Below are 24,408 nucleotides of genomic sequence, written 5' to 3' on the forward strand. Positions count from 1 at the left end.
AAACTCCTACCCCCAACATCTTCTTTAAAAAAAATAATAATAATGATTATTAAACGTTGGCTTGGCAAAACACCCACAAATGAATTTAATTTTCATTTTTAATTTATTCGGATAAATAAAATATTGTGTAGAGACTTTACATGTCATTATATTAGCAAAACAAAATAAGGACTTCACTATTAATCTTGAGCACAGTTCGACGTAGAAATAAATGATTTTGCCATTTAAAAGGGTAAATGAAAATAAGATAAGGGCTGTATTTATGTAATAGTTTCATGTTCTTGACAAAGAAACATTCATATTGACTATCTCATTAAAAACTCACATATTAATAGACTTGAAAACTTGTTTTATTTTTTATTTTCTCTCTAATTCCACGATGAATTTAAGGCAGTTAAATATATAGAATTTTAAAAGTAAGTGAAGAGAAAGCAGGGCAAAGAATAAATAAAAAGAAGTATGATGATCTCATATTTGGGGGACTATCAGAATCTCTGGACAATGGAGAGTGGAGGTGGAAGTGGGGGAGGAGGTCAAACGTGTATTTGGAAAAAGTTTTCCTTACATTCTGTCTGCCTGCACTTGAGAACAACTGATTTATAGATGGAGATGGATTGCATATCCCTTACCCGTATGTTAAAAATAATATTATTCTCATCAAGTTTTAAGTCATGTTCTCTGAGAATTATTTTGTTTAAAAATCTTTGTTTTTAAATAGGTTCAAACCTACATGGTTCACTGGGTAGCCAAGCCGCAGATAGGGCTGACATCTATTTATGAAAGCTTTAAGGAGCTGAATGAAAATGTGCCCCTGAGGTGAAGCTGCCTTATAGCAGTATCTAAATAGGAGAAGGCCCCATTGATTACTCATAGGTAGAGGCAAGCTGTTTCTCAAAATGCAGTCTCAGGTACACTTCAACACATGGTTTAAGATGCCCAGATTATATACTGTAAAGCACATCTGTAATAATTTAATCCTTGAAAATTGTAAAGCAGTGTTATTGGGAGTCTGTTGGTCTACAAACTCAGTTTTGAATTAGCTGATCTTCAATTTGTAGTTAGTGTTGCATCATTATATTTTCAAGGTATAAAGCAATTAATAGATGTCACAAGCTCAAATACAACAGTGATTTACAGAGGAAGCTTATTTCAGCCATGATATTTTTTTCTTTTTTTTGCGGTACGCAGGCCTCTCACTGTTGTGGCCTTTCCCGCCGCGGAGCACAGGCTCCAGACGTGCAGGCTCAGCGGCCATGGCTCACGGGCCCAGCTGCCCCACGGCATGTGGGATCCTCCCGGGCCTGGGCACGAACCCGCGTCCCCTGCATTGGCAGGCGGACTCTCAACCACTGCGCCACCAGGGAAGCCCCAGCCATGATATTTTAAACTGTTAAAGAATTTAAATAGGTAAAGAAGTATGACTTAAGTCTAAAAATAGGCAAAAGATCAGGGATACCAAAGAAACAATCAAGAATTTTGCAATAAGGCCTGGAAGGAATAAAATTTTTTTCAAAAAAAAAAGACAAAACCTTTTAGCTGAAAAAGGTGGAGAGAAGTTTGATTAGTAGGCATTAAAGATTGGTGATAGGACAGCAAAAACTAATGCTTGTGTTACATGGATAGTTACAGTTTTATTATTTTTGTATTTATTAACTGCCTCCACATTGCTTTAGATGCTCAGGACATTTTAGAAAGGTAAATTATATACTGATAAAAGCCTCCACATTCATAAAGATTTTGGTTTCTTTGAAGGTCAGGGTATATGTGCATGAAAAAAAGAGTGATTTTTCTAAGACCATATATGAGTAAATGACTAAACGTGTGGTACATTTAATAGGTACTGGGATTATCTGAGAAAGAATTCAGTGTGTGCTGGAGTAGTCAGCCAGGAAACCTTACTGACACTAGGGATGATGGGGTTTAGAGCTATGTTTTTTTAATTTGAAATCTGATCTCAGCCACTTACTCTGTGACTTGAGCAAGGCACTTGGCTCTGACTACCATTTACTGAAGACCTATTTTATCCAGGTATTGTACTACATTTTTTATCTACATTACTTTTAATCAATTAATCAATTTATCTACATTAATTTTAATCAGTTGGTCCTCCCTGAGAAAGTGACATTTAAGCAGGGGCATAAAGCAAATGAGGAAGGTAGGGAACATGGCAAGTGTGTTAGGCAAGAGTGAGCAGGCCAGGGGTGGTGGGTTGGAGTGAGAGGAGAGTAGTGGGAGATGAGGTATGAGAGTCAACCAGGGTGAGATCCATGTAGGTCTAATTTACTAGGAGTAATGGGGAGAGTTCTGAGCAGAGAAATCCCATGATCCGTTTATGTTTTAAAAGGGTCACACTGGCTACTATATTGAAAACTGATTTTAAAAGGGCAAGAATGGAAATGGGAAGAAGTTAGGGGAGATTCTGGTGGCTCAAACCAGCATGTTAGCAGTGGTATTGGTGAGGAGTGGTCATATTCTTCATTGTGGTAGATTGGATGTGGAATGTGAAGAAAAGAGGAATAATGAATGACTTCACTTTCTAATATTTTAATCTTCTCAAGAACTTTGGAAGGAAATATTTTTGTCCGTATGTATGAACTGGGAAACTAAAGGCCTGGAGCTTAGCTCTGACTTGTCAAAGTCATGCAGCTAGTGAGTGTAGAAGGAGATTTCAAACTCAGATTTGTCTGGAATCCAAAATCTGCATTCTTTCTACAGCAACATAATGTAAAATATGTAGTACAATACCTGCAGCATACTAGGTATTCAATGAATGTACTTTTTGTTCTTACTATTTTCTTTTCACTCAGTGGAATTCTTTTTTTTTTTTTGCTGTCATTATGATTATGCTTTTTCTTAATTCTTTTTGTTTGTATTAACATATCTTTATTTTACCTTTCTTCTCTTTTTTTATTGAAGTATAGTTGATTTACAATATTATGTTAGTTTCACGTGTACAGCAAAGTGATTCAGGTATATATTTTTTTCAGATTCTTTTCCATTATAAGTTATTACAAGATATTGAATATAGTTCCCTGTGCTATACAGTAAACCCTTGTTTATCTATTTTATGTATAGTAATTTTTATCTGTTAACTCCCATACTTCTAATTTATCCCTCCCCCTCTCAGAGTCAAATTCTTTAAAAAAAATTTCAGTTATTAGATAACAATAATTCATATAATCATAGGTATTATAAATGTAATCAATATGTAATTATTTTATTAGGATAAATGTATTTGCCTGTGCTTCACAATTTTGATACCCAAGAAAGTTCTAAAACAAGAATAAACATCCATTAGCATTTGGAAGCTTTTTTGCATAGATTTCTAAACTTAGAGTCTTACTAAAATTAATATTTCTAATCTGCCTGGAGATTTCATTTTTATCTGTTTATGCATAGACCATAGAAATTAAATATATTTATGTTGTATATATAAACTTCATTATGCAAAACGTGTTTTTAAAAGTATTTTATATGCTAAAATCCTTGAGAGAAGCAGTATGTTTAAAATCAAAGTAATTGCTATGGATACAAGTATAGAACATTAAGGTATCATCTGATTTTTAAAAAATTATGTTATAGGTGTAAAAGGCTTAATCTCCAGCCTTTAGCTTACCTTTGGCAAAGAAATCAGGAAGATTTGCTCCGAGAGATGATATCATCTAACGTTCAAGCAATCATCATCAAAGTAGCAGCTCTAGGTATGTAACCAGAATTCCAAGGGAGCTGTCTGTTACCACACAGATAATCTGAGTTCACTAATAAGTAATTACAAGTAAAAAGGAAGAATAACTTAGAATATAAAAATGTGGAGTCACAAGCTGAAGAAATTGAGTAAGGGGAAGTTTTAAAATGGGCTTTTGGCGCTTCCCTGGTAGCACAGTGGTTGAGAGTCTGCCTGCTGATGCAGGGGACACGGGTTTGTGCCCCGGTCCGGGAGGATCCCACATGCTGCGGAGCGCCTGGGCCCGTGAGCCATGGCCGCTGGACCTGCGCGTCCGGAGCCTGTGTTCCACAACGGGAGAGATCACAACAGTGAGAGGCCCGCGTACAGCAAAAAAAAAAAAAAAAATGGGCTTTTGATTATTAACCAAAGTGATTAATAGTGAGCCTCTTTTCTTTTTTTAGTATATAACTACCTCTAAAACTGGTATTATATTGTGGTCCTTCAATTTAAGTTCTTTTTATAAGATATGGAATTCATATTCATAGGAAACAGAAAATATAGTTTGATTTTTTTGAAGCTTTTTAAAATCTGTATTTGGTACAACACATGATATTTTCCTTGTATTTTTTAACATACATTGAATAATGCTGAAATAGAAGGATTGTCTTTGTTTGTGGTATCAGAAATAAGCCGCGTAGCGGGTTTTTGTTGAGGATGATGAGAAATTCATGTTTGAGAAAATGTCATTTGATCAGTTAGCATAGACACAACAGGCAGGTGGTAATCTGATTCAAAAATGGATATTACATACGAACACATTTAATTTGTTGCTTTGAATTTTTATAATTACATTCATTTTCAAGAAACCATGGGATTTGAGCCCAATTCATTTATTTCATGAACCTATTACAGTAAATGCCCTGGAGCCTCAGGGTTCTCAAAGCCTAAAACATGTACCTCATTTGAGAGTGTTCACCTTGCTGATCTCTAAAATAACAAGGTCCAAAGCTGTGGAAGATTTCACAGATAATTTCACATTTTAAACAGCATTAAAAGGAAGATTCCATAATATTTCTTCTTGGTAAACACCAAGCTACTCTCCTCTTGTGGAAGTTGAGGTGTTATCTTTAGTGGAAAGCCTTATTTAGAGAACATGCAGTTGATCTCCTTAGCTGTTAAAAAGAAAAACATTGAGGTGGTGTTGTGTTCTCATTTTTGAGAAAATGTTGCTCAATAACTGTTATGATTGAAGTTCTCACTACAGATATATTTGTCATATGAGTTTCTATATGAATGTATACAGAATATGCTCTCTCACTTTCTTTGTCTCTCACTCTCTTTTGGATTTTCTCAGATTGCATAGTTCTGTAATGAAGTTCATGTGACACCTCACTGGACAGTACATATTCTGTCCCTTTTACTACTAGAAAATGGAATGGATTAGAACCCTGAGAGATCCTGCCCCGTTAGAAAGACAGAGCAATAGAATATGACCTTACTGCACCTTTATTATAGTATGTGGCTGATATTGCTTGTCTTTTCATTTGTGTGTGTGGATGTGTGTGCGCCTCTCTGTAAAGGTTGGGGATGGTGATTAACTGTATTAAACTTTTGGGCAAAATATAAAACTGAGATAATCTGTCCTTGACATCCCAATGACAAAAGTATAGATCCAATTTGAACATTTACAGCATGTAGTTTCTATTGATTGCCTATAGGTGTGCAAAGATGAAAGTTATTCTCAAGAACACTATTAAAGAAAGATTTGTTGAGTGGCACATTCCTTCTAAAGACACAAACATAAATGATGGAATATAGGTTTCCAAGCTTACACACACACACACTTTAAAATTTTCAGAAAAAGTTTTGAACAAAAAATGGGACAATAGGACCTTTCCATTCACAGAGGGGGTCAGCAAAATTTTGTGGCCCGTGAGATTATGGAATGGTCTTATAAAAGGGTTGATTCTAGGGCTTCCCTGGTGGCGCAGTGGTTGAGAGTCTGCCTGCCGATGCAGGGGACACGGGTTCGTGCCCCGGTCTGGGAAGATCCTGCATGCCGCGGAGTGGCTGGGCCCGTGAGCCATGGCCGTTGAGCCTGCGCGTCCGGAGCCTGTGCTCCGCAACGGGAGAGGCCACAAGAGTGAGAGGCCCACATACCGCAAAAAATAAATAAATAAATAAATAAAAGGGTTGATTCTATATGGACGTATAAAAAACAAATTTCGAATAATTGTGTTACACAACCTTGGTGTCTTGCAGGCGTGAGTGAACTCGTGAAATTTTCACATTAACGGCTTAGTGCTTAAAGAGGTTTCTGGGTTTTAGACTTATTTACAGAAGTGTTTCCACATTGGATTTAAGAACAATCCTGCCTTTTAGAAATATTTATTTTTAATTGTATGAGTATTACATGAAAACATTCTTGCCATGTAATGTTAAATTTTCATGGTTACAGAAAAGATTTGATGTGTTTTCTATCTGCTCCTCTGCTGCCAATGATTCCCTTTACCAGAGATACCCACCAGAGTGATGCTGATCATCTTTTTAATCACTTTTTTGGTATGTGTATATGTAATATTTTAAAAGCCATAAAACAATCATAGTACTTTTCTACATAGAAATATTATATGAAGAGTATCTTACTCTGTGTATTGATGGGCAACTTTGCCTTTTTTCACTCAACAATATGTTTTGGAGATTTTTTTTTCCATGTCAATAAATGTAGATTTACTTCATGTTTTGTTTTGTTTTTAATTAACCTTTTATTGAAGTATAACATAAATACAAAAATGGCACAAATTCTTGTGTCCAACTTGATGAATTTTCAAAAAGTGAACATATGTAATCAACACCCAAATCTAGATATAGAATATTGCTAATATCTCCCTAGTCAATACTTGCCTTGCCCTCCCAGAGGTAATAGCTCTTCTGATACTTAATACCGTAGATTCATTTTTCCTGTTTTTGAATTTTATATGGCTGAATCATAGAATATAGGCTCCATTGTGTCTGGCTTCTTTGGCTCAACATTATGCTTATGAGATTCATCCACGTTATTGAATGATGCAATAGTTTGCTCATTTCTCCTTATAGTGTAGTGTTCCATTGTAGGAGTAAACCACAGTTGAATTGTCCATTCTATCTTCCATAGCCTGTGGGTAGTTTCTAGTTTGGTACCATTATAAATAGTACTGCTATGAACATATAGTGTCATTTTGTACATTTTCTGCCCCAGACCTAGAACATCCATTTCTTTAAGAAGGCCTTGGGGTTTTTTTTAATGGGAAATTATATATATGTATGTGTATATGTATAACCTCGGGAGTTCATGATATTTTGAAATCAAATTTAGGTCTATATAAGGACTATAATTATTCTGTCTTCCATCTGTGCTTTCTTCCACAGTGAAAAATGTTCTTGATTCTCAAGGACATAGGAGATGTTATTGATTAGAAGATCCCATAATTACTGGGAACAAAAGATCAAGTAGTAGTAGGTCTGTAACCCATTCTTTCCAGTAATTGGGATAAGTCCCCTGGAAAAAAAGGAAGAACTCATATAATCGCCTTATAAACATTAATTACAGATGTTATGGCAAAAATAAACAAACAAAACAAAATCACTAATGATATTTACTAGTGGGGAGGATTCCTTATCTTTAAACTGCCTTTAGCAGGACGTATCTGGTTGCTATGGTTGGTTTTGGTAAACAAACCTGGAATATTGGGGTTTGGGGGCATGGCTCCCTGGAACATGTCATGTAAGGTATGGTAACTATCTGAATAGGAAATCAATCAAGATGTTTTATGACTGAGGTAGCTATTTTCTATGTAAGTGATATAAGCTACATACATTGCTTAGAGACCTTACCTGTTGACCTGGTTCAAGGCAGGTTCAGTGTAACCAGAAAACACCTGGAGGACTTCACTCATAGTTCTGGCCCTCTCCCTGCTTCACCTGGCCCTTTGATTGCTTGTATCCTTGGAATTATTAGTAAAGCTTGATACTAGGTAAGGTCTCTGGTTTGTATGAGTCTGATTTCACAGTACAGTCTTTTGTTATTGCAAATTGGCCTAGTCAGTGAGATTTTGTTTTTCAGACCCACAGATATATAAGACACCTTTTGGCAAGAAAAAAAAAGGGTAGAAAATGGTGATGAGGACTTAACTGTTGTTAGCAGCCCCGGTAAAAGCAGGACAGTTTAAAAACAACAAAAAAAGAGTAGTTGGAGAAAAAGCTTGAGACTATCTTTACCCATCACTGGAAAACCTTCTGTTTCCATATATATTTGCTAACAAAGTAACTAAATTGATCAGTAGAAATACCATACAGGTAGTTGGAGACCAAGGTCAGGTGACTACTCAATGCTAAGAGTATTCTGTTTAAGAGTTAGTGCTCTTTATAGAAAATAGCAGCAGAAGCCTGGGGAATGATTATTGACATGGTTTTTAGAATTAACAATCAGCAAGCCATATCACTATTCTAGACATTGTTGAATGGAAAGGAGTATCAAGGTTGAGCAGATGGATGATATGACAGTCCATTCTGTATACTTCTGAACGGGATGACAACTAACTTGCTGTAGTGCATTATGGTTGGGATTTGGCAATCTTACCCTGAGAAGAGTAGGTGCCTCACCCCTTCCCTGAACTACACATGGAATACTCCTTCCAAAGCAATAATAGAAATGGTATGAGTTACAATTAACCCTAGACTGGCTTTATTAAGACCAGAGGGAGACACATAATTTGATGCCATTGGCATAAATGATGAAGTCATGCGAGTAGGTCATCATGAAAACATTGCTCTTGGGAAGCCAAGAGACTATTCAGGGCAGTAACTGATCTGCTGGCTTAGTTACCATGCATAGGGCTGCATTGTGAAAAAACTGCCAAGCTATCCAAAACAAAGGAGGCAGAAAGGAGAGAAATGAATGGGCTTACCTGGTGGCACAGTGATTGAGAGTCCGCCTGCCGATGCAGGGGACACGGGTTCGTGCCCCGGTCCAGGAGGATCCCACATGCTGCGGAGCGGCTGGGCCTGTGAGCCATGGCCGCTGAGCCTGCGCATCTGGAGCCTGTGCTCCACAACGGGAGAGGCCACAACAATGAGAGGCCCGTGTACCGCAAAAAAAAAAAAAAAAAAAAACACAGAAATGAAAAGATAGGAGAACAGTAACTGGCTCAACCAGGTGGAGTTGTTTAGATGACTTCTGAAAAATGGGTTGACAAAGTAGGAAATTGATGGAGTTTTTACTAAGGATCTAATAAAGCACTATTAAGTTTTAGGAAATGGGAGAGGCATTCTGGCACCACCTTTTTTTTTTTATGTTGGGGGTAGGAGTTTATTAATTAATTTATTTTGGCTTTGTTGGGTCTTCGTTTCTGTGCGAGGGCTTTCTCTAGTTGCGGTGAGTGGGGGCCACTCTTCATCGCGGTGCACAGGCCTCTCACTGTCGTGGCCTCTCTTGTTGCGGAGCACAGGCTCCAGACGTGCAGGCTCAGTAGTTGTGGCTCACGGGCCTAGTTGCCCCACGGCATGTGGGATCTTCCCAGACCAGGGCTCGAACCCGTGTCCCCTGCATTAGCAGGCAGATTCTCAACCACTGCGCCACCAGGGAAGCCCCTGGCACCACCTTTTAAAATGCTTCAGCAAATTCATTCTATCTATTCTGGAGAAATTTAGCCCAATTATGAGGATCATGATTTACAATGGAAAATAAAAAGGGGACTGAATTTATTCTCTCAGAAAGCCGTAGAATCTGAAAAACACTGAGAAGTCAGATCTGTTTGCCCAGTTCGTAGCAGGGAATCTTAGGCTACATACACTGTTGGGGTGGAATGCAAAACTATTTAGTTAGATACTGGGCTCAGTATCCTATGTAATCCCTACAAAAGATAGGAATTGTGCACTGAAAGGCTGAGGGTGAAATTTGTGGTATATAGGAATGCTGTAGTGGAGAAAACCAAAGTAGGGCTAAGGTTAGAAATTGGAAAATATAACTGTTGAGCTTCTCCTGTGCTCATTTCATGTTTACCTGAATGCATAATTGGTATGGATATTATGTGTGAATAGTATATGTTGCCCTTACCCTTTTTACAGGGGATGTGTACTAAGTCTGTCCCTTCATTTTGTTTTAACTGGCCATGCTAAATGGAAACCTTTGGAATTGCCCAGGCCCTTCTTATTAGTAAACACTTAAGCAATAAGGATTCCAGGCGGTCAATAGAAGATCACTGCTCATTTTTAATCATCTAGTCTGGCTAGTTCCTGGAGGTTAACAATATGCAATCAAGGATTATACAAGGTAGTTCTTCTTATTGCTGTAGCTGTACCTGATATAAAAAGACTATAAACAGGAAGTGCAAAAGGACCAGAGGGACTAGTATGCCATTATAGCGCTGACCAACACCTACTTTACAATACCAGTTTCAGAGTCCATCCATGTACAATATGTTCCATTTTCATGGACTGGAACTCAATATACATTTACTGTGCTGCCACTGTAATGTTTAAATTCATCATCACAGTCCAGCGAGGTAAGACTTGGACTTGAAAAACATTAATACCAACCAAGTTAGTGCATTGCATTGATAAAATAGTGAGAATTGCCTCTTCAGAGGAAGAAACTCAGGAGGAGTTAAGAACTATATTATATATATGAAAAATAGAGGCTGGCTGACAAATCCAGCTGAAATTCAAGGGCTAGCTCAGTCTTTGAGTTTCCTGAGAATTATATGGGCTGGAGCAACTGTGGTACGTTCTTCAAAATGTGAGAATTAAGTTGATATCTCCCACAAGATTCACTAATAAACAAGAATCTAAGACTAGAAGGGCTTTTTGGATTTAGGCAAAAACATATTCATCATTTAGGAATCCTGTTCATCCCTATTCGCAGAACCACCATAAAGAAATCTAAATTTGAGTGGAGACCTGAGCTAAAACAAGCAAATTGTAATCCCTAAGAGAAAGAAAATGAGTGAGGTGAGTGCTACAATTGCCTTAGCTAACTGCCTGGAGGTAATTTCTACACTGCAGCATAAGGGAAGAGAACCCAAAGAGAGCTCAGGCAGTTTTCACTGAACTGAGGAGACAGAGATCACAATTTAGAGAGACCAAGTGCTGAAATTTTGTGGGACAGAATACCAGACAGAGGGATCTTCGTGGAGAGAAACCTCTGTAGACCTACAGAAAGCTTCTGGAGTATGGATCTGCATATTTGTGAAAGGGAGCTACCTTCAGCTGAAGAAAGAATCATCAAAAAACAGTAGGCTGAACAATTTCCAGAGTTCACATAAAACTGGAAACATCCATGTTTCCACCAGTGGAAAGACCTCATCATACATGAGATATCAGGTAGAGTCCTCAAACAGGTATCACCTTAGTAGTCATGAGCCTTAGACTAAAGGCTGCTACGAACCCGATCTAGCAAAATTTAAAAGCAAGCCTCAAAAGGATCAAACTGATTTCAAATAACTTAACTTATGCCAGAACAAAATCTAAAACTATTTAAAGGAAAATAATAAAATCCAACACATAGTATAAAATTCATAATGCCTTGCGTCTTAGTTACCAGGCATGCAAAGAAGCAAGAACATGTGATTAATACTGAGAAAATCAATCAAAATACACCCAGATTTGGAACTGGCAGGCAAGGAAGTTATAACAGCTCTTATAAATATGATCATAATGCTCGAAAAACTAGAGGAAAACATGATTATGATAAGAAATAAAAAATATAAAAAGGCCCAAATACTACTTCAAAAATACCTTATCTGAAATGAACAATACACAGCAATTAGACATTGCAGAAAAGATGAGTGAATCTGAAGACAAATAGTATCTGTCAAAAATGAATCATAGAGGGAAAAAAGGACTGAAAATAATTAACACAGTATCAGTGTGCTGTGGTACCATAACAAGCAGACTAACTTAGGTGTAGTGTCCTAGGAAATAGGATGGGGAGAATATTTGAAAAAATAATGGGCAAAAGATTTTTCCAGTTTGATGAAAACTCTACATCTACAGATCCAAAATTTCAGTGAACCCAAGCAGAAGAAACATGAGGCAAATCACAAGGCACATTATCATCAAATTGCTGAAAACCAGTGGTCAAGAGAAAATCTTAAAAGCAGCCAATGTGAAAAAATTAATTCTATACAGAAAGCAAAGATAAAAAAATCAACAGGCTTTGCCTCAAAAGCTGTCCAAAATGGAATACAATGAATTTATATCTTAAGGTACTGAAAATCAGTAAAAGTCACCAAGAATTTTATACCCAGTAAAAATAAATTTCAAAACGAAGACCATATAAAGACATTTTCCAATGTACAAAAATTGGGGGATTCATCATCTTTAGATCTGCATTTCAAGTAATATTAAAGGAAGTTTTTTGGACAGAAGGAAATAATAGTTGATGAAATTTGAATCTTACAAGGTGATAAAGAGCAATGAAATAATAGAGTAGATAAATTTTAAATCTATTCTCCTAACTTTTAAAAAGATAAGCTAGATTATTTAAAGCAAAAATAATGGTAGTGAGTTGTGGGGTTTATATGGGACGTAGATATATAATTATAGTAGCACAAATAGTATAAGGGGGAAAGTACAGTGAAATGAAGGTACAATATGTAAGATTCTTAAATTATACATAATTATATAATGCTATTTGATTGTGGACTGATAACTTACAGATGTAAAATGTAAACCATAAAGAACCACTAAAAAATAAAACAGGTGTATAAGAGAGTAAATTGAATATTGTAAAATAATACAAAAGAAGTCAAGAAAGGGAAAAAACAAGCAGAACAGATGAGAAAAATAGAAAACAAAAGATAAGATGGTAGATTTAAACTTAATCATTTCAATAATTCAATTAAATGTAAATTATTCAGACACCTCCAATTAAAAGGGAGGGATTTGCAGATTCAATTAAAAAAATGAAAAAGAAGCCTATATGCTTTCTATAAGAAACTTGCCTTAATTGTAAAGACATAAATAGGTTAAAAGTGAATTGATGGAAAAAGATACTCCATGGTAACACTAATTCAAAGAAAGCTGAGATGGTTATATTAACATCAGACAAAGTAGTCTTTAGAACAAGGAGTATTATTAGGGATAAAGAGGGACATTTCATAGTGATAAAGGGGTCAATTTATCAAGAGAGCATAACAGTCTAAAAGATCTGTGCACCCATAACAGTGCCTTAAGATACACAACACGAAACTGATATAGGGAGAATTGGACAAATCCACGGTTAATACACAGAGCTTTCAACATTTTTTTTTCAGTAATAGCTAAACCAGGTACAGTAGACAGAAAATTATTAGGATATAGAAAGTTTGAACAACACTACCAGCCAACTCACCCTACTTGCCCCTCATAAAACACTTCATGCATTAGCAGCAAAATACACATTTAAGCACACATGGACCATTCATCAAGATAAACCATATTGTGGATCATAAAAGAAGTCTCAGTATATGTCATCATACTGAAATCAGACAAAGCATGTTCTCTGAATATACAAAAATTAACAGATATATCTGGAAAATCCCCCACACTTTGAAATTAACCAATATACTTCTAAATAACCCACTAGTCAAAGAAGAAAGTATTTGAATTGAATGAAAATAAAACTGCAACGCATCACAATAGTGGGATACAAGTAAAGCTTCATATTATAATTATTCCATTTATATGACATTTTGAAAATAGAAACTTATACAGACACATGGTAAATAACTGGTTGCCAGATGCTGGGAGTTGGGGGAAAGACTAACTGCAAAGCAGGAAAAGAACAGCCTACAACTTCTCTCATGAACTTTTTAGAGTGGTGGAAATATTCCATATCATTATGATGGTGGCTACATGCCTGTATATATTTCCTGAAACTTAAAATTGGTGAATTTTATTTTAAAGCAAATTTAAAAAATGAAAATAAAAGGGCAGTGAATAAGATTTCCCAAAGACAAGGACTGGCATATTAGCTGTCAAGTAGATTATATTGGACCTTTACCAGAAGCCCCAAGAGACTGCAAATGAGTGTTAGCTAAGATGATGCCTATTCAACACTAAGCCTTACTCAACTTAAGCAACATTGGGAAGTACAGTTAAAGTTTGGAGCAGCCATTTCCCCATCTTTTGGTCCACTTCAGTATATTCTGACCACTGTATACATTTCACTGCTATAAATACACAGAAATGGACAAGAAATATCTCATGGACCTACTACATTTGTTAGCATCCTTAGAGCAGCGATGTAATTGAAAATTGGAATGGGGAATTGATGCACTAGTTAATTAAAATGGCTGGTAGGGCTTCCCTGGTGGTGCAGTGGTTGAGAATCTGCCTGCCAATGCAGGGGACATGGATTCGAGCCCTGGTCTGGGAAGATCCCACATGCCACGGGGCAACTAGGCCCGTGAGCCACAATTACTGAGCCTGCGCGTCTGAAGCCTGTGCTCCACAACAAGAGAGGCCGCGATAGTGAGAGGCCTGCGCACCGTGATGAAGAGTGGCCCCCGCTTGCCACAACTAGAGAAAGCCCTCGCACAGAAACAAAGACCCAAAGCAGCAAAAAATAAATTAATTAATTTTTAAAAAAAGAGTGTGTTTCTCTATATTAAAAAAAATGGCTGGTAAGGAAAAGAAAAGATATATGGTTAGCTTAATTAGTTAAATTATTTTGTGCTAATATTGACTATGATAGGAAGTAATGCCAAGACTCTACTGGCAAGGGTTCTAGGATTGGGAGGTAGGAATGAGGTGATGGGAGATGACGCAAGTACACAACTATATATTTTCCCTATTTCACAAATTTTTTCTTTTGTTTTGCCTGATCTGTACTGGTCCCAGACCTGAGTTTAAAGTTACATGTACCAAAATAAAGTGTTATCAATGCACAAAACACAATATTAATATTACTAAATTTGACAGTGCATATTCTTAAAGACTGTTAGGGGTATGTCATAGCTTCACCCATAGAGATAAATTAAGGCCTATCTCTAAACACAGGGCCATGTGTCCTGTGATTCTTTATCTATCAAATCCTGTAATATCAGCCTGCGAGCAGTCCAAGGAGAAGTGCTAACAAGGCTGCTGTTTTTACTGCCCCTGTGGGTTTATAATACATCTACTGAGCCAGAAAGGCCAATCATAGGGGAAAGGGTATGGGTCAAAACAGGTAGTAAATGGAAATGGAGGGAATCAGAGGAGATGGAAAAGCACTTATAAGTAGATTACAATTCTGTGGCAGAGTGCAGTCATGTGACCTCCATGCCAGAGCCTCTGAGCTAGAGAATAACACTCTTAGGCATCCCTCTCAGATCTGATGCTGACTACTTATGTTGAGAGAAAACTCTGGACCTCTCTTCTGCAGAGAAGGGAAGTTGCTGATATATGAGCTCTACGTGAAGATTTTACCTAGATAATTTGAAGCAACAAAATGACAGTGTTCCAATTGATGGTTCAGAGTAGGGGTAGTTTACTACAGTTACCATTCAGTTATTGCTTTATTGTCTATAGCTACCATTCTGATCATTTTTCTGATGATTATTGCTAATGAATTATGTAGGTGGAGGATTCTGAACTGTAGAGCTTTTGCACTCTTTGTGGGCATAAAGCAAAACAATATGTTGCTAAGACACCTACCTAGGGATAATGGAGAGCAGATTTTTACTGCCTGCCGTAGCTTGATCTAGTCCTTCAAATACAGAATATGTGAATGTAATGGACTTCATTTAAGGAAATTGGAACATGACCCTTGAGGGAGATGGATTTGGTAGAGATATAATGAATTGATATTACTTATAACTTCTCTCTGGAGTTATGCAAAGTACATTTATGGAAAACCTGTGACACCCAGGCAGAGTTGTATTTGGTATAATACACCAATTGATAATCTTATGGGGCTTAACGTTATTTTTGTGTACAAGCCGTTATCCTAAATTGTACAAATGCCACTAATGTACCATGGTCATAACACATGTTGTGGGTTGATTACTATTGCGTCTGCTCTGACAGATGTTCTGTAGGGATTTTTTTTTTTTTTTTTTTTTTGCGGTACACGGGCCTCTCACCGTTGTGGCCTCTGCCATCGCAGAGCACAGGCTCCAGACGCGCAGGCTCAGCGGCCATGGCCCACTGGCCCAGCCGCCCCATGTCATGTGGGATCTTCCCAGACCGGGGCACGAACCCGTGTCCCCTGCATCGGCAGGCGGACTCTCAACCACTGCGCCACCAGGGAAGCCCCTGTAGGGATTTTTGATCCTGGTCTTGCGGTACTACATCACACCAAACTATGGAATGTTCCTGGAAGTTCTTCATGTTGAAAAGAACCTGCTAGTCCAAATATAGACACTAGAGGGAGCTCTTTTCCAGGAGACTGACTACATATAGAAACGGCCCTGAAGGGAGAGCAAAGCTTTAAATGACTGGACTAATGGAATATTTACTTTCATGGAACATTGTGTCAGTCAACAGTATAGGAAGAGGGCCTGAATACTTACCCAGGAAAGACTTGAATATTCTACTCATTATGGAAGTTGCTATTTTTTTTTTAATTTACTTAATTTTATTTATTTTATTTTTGGCTGCGTTGGGTCTTCGTTGCTGCATGCAGGCTTTCTCTAGTTGCAGCGAGCGGGGGCTACTCTTTGTTGCGGTGTGCGGGCTTCTCATTGGGTGACTTCTCTTATTGCAGAGCACAGGCTCTAGGTGCGCGGGCTTCAGTAGTTGTATAGTGTGGGCTCAGTAGTTGTGGCTCGCGGGCTCTAGAGCTCAGCCTCAGTAGTTGTGGCTCACGGGCTTGGTTCCTCCGTGGCATATGGGATCTTCCTGGACCAGGGCTCAAACCCATGTCCCCTACATTGGCAGGTGGATTCTTAACCACTGCGCCACCAGGGAAGCCCCGGAAGTTTCTATTTTTAAAGATCAAAGGAGTATGAGAAGCCAAGCTAAGGATGCCAGTATACAGGAATACTACCATTAGCCTAGATTGTGGTAGGACATTACTGGACAGTGTGACCCCTGTATTTGTTTTCTAATGGCCCAGGTACCACAGATAGATATAGAGGGGATTTATCTTTCCATGGTGCATTGATTGAGATTAGCTAGATAAAGGAGTAACACTGTGTTGACCTGAAGAGAGCATTTTGAACAATGATATCTGGAAGCCAATGACTGTTAAAACCTACACTGTGATATCTGGGATATAGTTAAATTCTCAAAGCAGATGGAATCCACAACTTAACTGAACAGTAATCTCTGGTCACTACCCTGGTCACTGAATGTGAACGTGCATGAGAAAAAGTTGGTTTTGTTGGGCAAGAAATGGAGAATGGTGCTATAATTCTAATTGACACCTTATGCCAGTCTGGGCCAGAGCATAACCAGTGTGACAGTGAAGGACTTGGGAAGGAGTTCTGATAGTCCTGGACCTCTCCCTGATTTGCTGTGTTGTTTATTTCTGTTCTTTAGATTATCAGTAAAGATTGATGCTGAATAAGGACTTGGATTTGTTTGAGTCTGACTTGACAGTCCAGTCTTTTGGTTTAACTCAATTTCTCATTTATTTTGTACCACATTGTATATGTAGGGTTGTAGAGAAAATAGGCTTATGTTTCTGCATAATTAGGGCTTTCTGAGCAAATTTTGCAGAAACTTGGGACCTCGGCTAAAAGACAAGCATTAGAATTTAATGTATGTTGGAGTAGACAGAGCGGACTGCAGAGAGATTTACTTCTCTGGAGGTCTGTGTTTACATTTCAGGGGTGGGGGTTGAGACCAGGAACTTAAGAGACATCTCCTGGGTTGTAAAGCTGCAGACACTAGTTTATTCCTCCCCAGAGAGATTTCTTACGTTCCAAAATGAAGACACAAGTCTTTCCCTTTACTTTTCCAAAGAAGCTCTCAGAAGGAGAAGGAAAACAACTGTCTCTTTTTTCCTAAGTAAATATACAGATTTATACCTTACCTACAGAAGATGGAATTACTTGAAAAATTCCATCTCATTCTCATCACCTTGCTCCTGGGATAAGACCTGGGGCCCAGAAGAGCCAGAATGGTATTACCTACTTACCGTATGTAAGTAGTAATAATAATCTGTTCTGCTCCAAGGAACTCATGTTGGCAGTCGGCATTAGTAATAAATATAGGTATTAAAATTTTAACAATGTATGATACAGTCTCAGAATAACCATGCTAATACCACCACCATTAATGTGATTGTTGAGAACAGTTAAAAATAATTTTTTACATGTGCTTTCCTGCATTTCACTTCCCATTTCTTATGAGTTCTATATCTGTTTTGTCTGAGCATATAACTATTACATACTGTACACTATTTTTTAACAGTTTTATGGAGATACAATTAACATGCCATACAATTCACCCACTTAAAGTGTATAATTCAATGTTTATTAGTATATTCACAGAGTTGTGCAGCAATCATCATAATCAAATTTTAGAACATTTTTGTACCTGCTCCCCCATAAGAAACCCGTACGCATTAGCAGTCATTCCCCATTTCCTCCCAGCCTTCTCCTACTCCAAGTCCTAAGCCCCACAAAGCTGCTTTGTATCTTTATGTCTTTATATATTTGCTGTTCTGGATATTTCCTATGAATGGAATACTATAATATGTGGTCATTCATGACTGGCTTCTTTCATTTGGAATAGTGTTTTCAAGGTTTATCTATATTATAGCCTGGATCAGTATTTATTTTTATATATTGCTGTGTAACATTGCACAGTGAATTGTCCCTTTTTATTTTTTATTTTATTTATTTTTTGCGGTACACGGGCCTCTCACTGTTGTGGCCTCTCCCGTTGCGGAGCACAGGCTCCGGACGCACAGGCTCAGCGGCCATGGCTCATGGGCCCAGCCGCTCCGCGGCACGTGGGATCCTCCTGGACCGGGGCACGAACCTGTGTCCCCTGCATCGGCAGGCGGACTCTCAACCACCGCGCCACCAGGGAAGCCCCTGTCCCTTTTTTTAATTGCTTGATTCAGTTTGCTCATACTCTGTTTAGGAATTTTGCATGTATGTTCATAAGAAGGATTGACCCATAATTTTCTTTCCTAGTAATGACAGATGTGGGTGATAAGGTTACCCTGGCCTCATAAAGCTTAGAAGTGTTTCCTCTTTTTCTATATTCTGAACGATTTTCTGTAAGATTGGTATTAATTCTTTCTTCAGCGTTTTGAAGCACTTATTGCTTAAGCCATCTGGACATGGAGATTTCTTTTGGGGAAAGTTTTCAATTAGTGATTCCATTGCTTTGTTAGGTTAAGACTATTCAGATTTTCTGTTTTTTATTTCAGTTTGGTAAGTTGTGTTTTTCTCTGAATTTGTCCAAAGTTTTGAAAATTATAAATATAAAGCTTTTAATGCTTCTTATTGTCTTATCATCTGTGAGATTAGTAGTGATGTCATTTTTTTCATTCCAATTGGTAATTTGTTCTTTTCCTTACTTTATCAGTCTTGTAGGGGTTTATTGATTGTATTATTGACAAGCTTTGATTTTGTTGATTTTCTAAATTACATGTTGGTTTCTTTAGTTTCTTAATTTCTGCTGCTGTCTTTATTATTCCTTCTCTTATACTTTCTTTGGGTTTAATTTGCTGTTTAATATAATTGACATATAACATTATATTAGTTTCAGGTATATAACATAATGATTATATATTTGTATATATTGTGAAGTGTTTTCTAATTTCTTGATATATACATATACACTAAATTTCACCCTTGTTTTCTAATATATATATATATATTTATGCTATAATTTTTCCTGTAATTGTAGCTCTAGTTGTATTTTCATCATCAGTTAGTTCAAACTGCTTTCCAGTTTTCACTGAAATTCCTTCTCTAATCCATTGGTTATTTAGAAATGTGTTATTTAGTTTCAAGTATTGCTTAGTTTCCAAACATGATGGCTTCCTATTTGTCTTTATATTGTTGATTTCTGACTCAATCACATTTTGGTCAGGTAACATACTCAGGATTATATCAATTTTTTAAAAATTTAAGAGGATGCTTTATAACCTAGCATATAGTGTAATCAATAAGTTATTTCTTAATTTTTCTTCTTATTTTATCCATTTGATGTTATCTATTTTTCATGATTTATTGTGTTTTCCTTTATTTTCTGCCTTTTGCTGTGTGTGATATTTTCATGTTCTCTGTTGCTCTGGGAGGGGGATTCATTCTACTAGTAATTAGCTTTAATCTTTTCAAAGTTATATTTTCCACTTAAAATTTTTAAAATATTAATATCAAAAATGCAATATCATCTTTATAATACTTCCTAATCAATATAAGGAATTTAAGGGGCTAGCCCATAGGCAGGACAGAAACATAGTCCTGCCGCATAGCACAGGGAGATCAGCTCGGTGCTTTGTGACCACATAGAGGGGTGGGATAGGGAGGGTGGGAGGGAGATGCAAGAGGGAGGAGATATGGGGATATATGTATATGTATAGCTGATTCACTTTGTTATAAAGCAGAAACTAACACACCATTGTAAAGCAATTATACTCCAATACAGATGTTAAAAAAAAAAAAGGAAAAGAAACATAGTCCTATTTGGGATCCTTATATCCCAGTGATACAAAGGATTGACCTTTGATTCAAAATGACTTGCTGTATTTTTTCAGAAGTGTGCTTAACATGTTGGGCCTCATATGTGCTAGTTTGTAAGCTGATAATAAAGACAAATAGAAACATTTTCAGTGCGAGGTGCTCTGGTATCCTGACAGTTAATTTATATATTATACAGGACAGCCTGGTGCAGTACATTTGGGAATGTTACAGCCAAATAAAGACATCTTTACCCCTCTTCTTTTTTCCTCTCCATAGACATATATATCAGGGACCCAGGTCAAATTTCTAGAACAATTGTTTTCAGCCTCGGCTGCACATCAGAGTCACCTGTTGGGCTTTTAGAAATCCCTTTGCCCAAGCTTCACCCCAGAGGAATTAAATCAGAATATCTAGAGATGACACCGAGGCTCGCAGGCTCTAGAGTGCAGGCTCAGTAGTTGTGGTGCACGGGCTTAGTTGCTCCATGGCATGTGGGATCTTCCTGGACCAGGGCTTGAACCTGTGTCCCCTGCATTGGCAGGTGGATTCTTAACCACTGCACCACCAGGGAAGTCCCAGAAATTGCTTCTTTAAACAGGGGGCAAGATTGGATGAAGATGGGACACAGAAACAGCTATAATTCAGTGAGTGGCGAGTGACCAGAACATTGAAAGGACGAGAAATGGTGCCATAGGAGGACTATTTAAAGGAGCTATATATTTAGCCTGAAGTGAAGGCAGTGGGTTACTGGGTCAAGGAAAATGGGGATTTTTACAGCAATCCACAGTATTTGAAAGGCTGCTGGTACTTTTGTGACTTCAGAGAACAATTCTAAGAGGAAGTGGAAGTTATGTAGTGAAAGAAGTCTTGATTTGGTATCAGAACTTTCCTACATTTGGAGCTCTCAAATAGTTTCATAGGAGGTTGCCACAGGCCCTTGTGTGGATTTCTTCAAGCTTCTACTGCATGCCCTTGCCCTTTCCAATATAATACTGCTCCTTCGTGCTGAAACAGAAGTCATCTGAGGTTGTAGAATGGGGCTAGCTAAGGTTGCTTTGGGGAGGAAGTTCCATCCTACTCTAATGGCTTCTGGCTCCATTCTTGAAGGGTGGAGGTTTGCCACCATTGGATAACTTCAGAACATTATGCCACTGGCTCTGAGGGCAGTTCTATAGAGAGGATTTTGGAAATGGATTGATTAAGGGCAAATATATACTACCGGAATAAGCATATGTCGTGTGCAAAGGTGACCACTTTGAAGGTACAGCCCTCATTTGACTACGTAAAAATCAATCTCATTACTTTATTCTTAGTTTTCATTAAAATCTGATGCTTACACAGAGCACAGTGATGAGAAATTTAAACTCAGTTGTGGCATTCAGATTCCATTTGCTAGGTAAAAATTTTGTTACATGCTTATTTTGCCATTGCATATTGGTCTCTTACTGTTTTTTTCTTGATTTGGAAGCACATCTTCCTTCCCTACTGTTACTCTGCATCTTGTGTATAGTGAAATTCTTTTTTTTTTTTTTAATTGATGGTGATCTTTCTGTGTCTGGAAAAGGTAACACGGTGTTAGGGAAGAAAATTGTCCCTGAAACTTTGTTTTCATTACTTAGCAGGTTTTACAGTTAATGACAGACGTTTCTCTTGTGGCCTCTCCTCCCAAAGACTGTGCTTATTTTTCTCCAGCAGTTTCATGTGACCTTGTTAAAAGCTTCATGTAATTCCCAAATAAATTACATTTACTGGTTTACTTCTATCTAGTATTTTATTGACATTTCCAGATAAGTTTAATAGGATGGAGAGAAACAGTGTTCTCTTTATAGACTCAGTGGGTGATTTGACCTTAGCAGGTTAACCTTACCCTGATGTTGAAAAAAACTATTCTTAATTAGACTCTATCAGTTTCTCCATTATCACCAAGAGAGCCACTGGTCTGTAATTCTATAAATCTTAATTTGATTGTTTTTCTTTCTTACAGAAGAGCTACCATATTAGAAAAATTGCAATATTTGGGAACAGTTGCTGGTTTTCTGAATACATTGCATATCCTCATCTGTAGCTGAGCCATTTCACACTTTATTTCCTTCAGAAACTCTCAGTTGAATACCATCTGGTCATGGTAATTTATTACTGTGGAATTTCTCAAGTTGCTCTATTATTTCCTCCTAGGAGATTGCTTTCTGCTACTGCCCCACTGATTTTCTCAGAAAGTGCCCTTGGAATAGTCGTTTCCCCACTATCCTGTACAGCAAAGGTCAATGCCAAATAAAACTGAATTAAACTTCTCTGCTGCTTCTCATCCTTTTATTTGTCCTCATTTCAAGTCCTCACTGATGGGAAGAAACTCAGCAGTTAGTCCAACCACTCATGTGGTCTGCTTAGTCCTCATGGTACCTTTTGTCCTTTTAATTTTCAAATTCTTTTTTTTCCCTGACAGTGTATTTTTGGTATTTAATACAGAAAAAAAAGGCAAGTGTTAAAAAAGATATTCTAGATACTTTCAATGTATTCATAAGTGACTCTGGAATTATTTCCAGGTTTTTTTTTTTTCCAAACTATCCACAGATTTCACTTTTGACCTGTCGAATAATGAGCACTCTGTATATGTCTCTCATTGCCACTGTCCTTTTCTGTCTTCCAAGCAGCCTGGATAGTTTTTAAACTCCCTTACTTGCCTCTCGGAGGGATGCCAACCACTTTTTTTCTTCACATTTTTAACACATACTTTTTAAAGTTTCACCCTTTGGGTTAACATTAAGAGATGCCCATACTAATTAGAAAACAGCTTTAATTGTGCCAACATCCCAGTTGCTGAGTTCCACTCCTACGCATATTCACCTGCGGTAATTCCTATATGTTATATTAATCTGTTTCTTCTTTTATAACTGCCCAAATAAGCCAAGGTACGGCATATTAATTATTGCTTCCACACCTTGCACTCTTCTGTCATTCATCTGGATAATAATGGACATAATTAAAATCATTCATTGCAATAACCTTCCTAGAAAAGATTGCTGAACAGTAAAGGTTAAAAGCAATTTGCATTATTCTTTCATATTCTATGGTTAACATAACATTTTTTTACACCTGAACTTTGTTCAAATAATTATTTTGTTTAAAAAAGGTTACTTAATGTGCATTCAAGTGTAAATTGCTACTAGAAATATATTTTTACCCTTATACAAAGTACTGTAGCACAGAATTTTTAAACTCAGGTGTTGAAACATCAAAAGTTGAAACTTTTAACATCTCCCAAGTGTGTTGTAAATATGTACCATTTTAAATTAAGGAAGAAAAATCAAGTCTTAAATATCAAATTCTGAGTATATGCAATATAATCTTTCCTTAAGGTTCAAATACAAATACTACCAGTCCCACAGCTACCCATCTCTGAATAGAGTGCCTTTTGCTCAGTCTGTAAAGTGAAGTAACAGATTATAACAGCAGAGGAAATAAATGCTGATTTTGTTCATTTTATGGCTAGCACATCTTTTCCTTTGCCAGGTAAGGCAGGCTGTTCTAAAAATAAGTTAGGCATATAACTATTTGGTGCTAGTATGGATATGTTCTTTGAATTTTTGAATACATTAAGATTCTATCCACCTCAAGCTACTTTGTATGTATACGTATTTGTATGTGTGTGTGTGTGTATGTGTGTGTGTGTGTATAGCCTTCCAAGAAATATCTACCATGTTATAATTCTAAAACCTGTCTTTCTACCTTCATCCCTACCAATTCCCTTTATTCTTTAACATATACAAAATGTAATATTCACAAATAAATAAGTTCTTATTTTAGTGCCTGCTATTATAAAAGTTATCCCTCTGTAGTAAGTAACCTTTATGGCTGTGTCAGGCAGTTTACACTAAAACAACTTTCATGATAATATGTAGCAATTCACTGAAAATTCCTTCTGGAAAGGTGAAAGGTAGGTCTGAGTCTTTTTCTGTTTATCCATTTAGTAGTAAGACTATTTAATAACTATACTGCCCAAGCAGATATTTGTGTGTAGAAAATACCAGTATCATTCTATATTTGCCATGGTTGGAAAGTGGGATTTTCCTGTCTTAGCTGAGGTCCCAACATTTACGTATTAAAACTGCTTGGAACAAGAATATGTTATAAAGTTTGTAGGGCTTGTCTTCT

The 24,408-nt window shown here is 37.2% G+C and overlaps 1 protein-coding gene across 1 annotated transcript in view; it reads left to right on the forward strand.

The window, feature by feature from the left end:
• Window positions 1-24,408, forward strand: part of DPH6 (diphthamine biosynthesis 6) — a 177,494-nt gene that overhangs the window by 105,708 nt on the left and 47,378 nt on the right. Inside the window, exon 5 of the mRNA XM_081228076.1 lies at window positions 3,583-3,701. Within this exon, the coding sequence (XP_081084202.1) occupies window positions 3,583-3,701 (119 nt within the window). The remainder of the gene's footprint in view (window positions 1-3,582; window positions 3,702-24,408) is intronic.

This window comes from Mesoplodon bidens (assembly GCF_964165515.1).
Source record: "Mesoplodon bidens genome assembly, chromosome: 3".
NCBI classification, from domain to species: Eukaryota; Metazoa; Chordata; class Mammalia; order Artiodactyla; family Ziphiidae; genus Mesoplodon; species Mesoplodon bidens.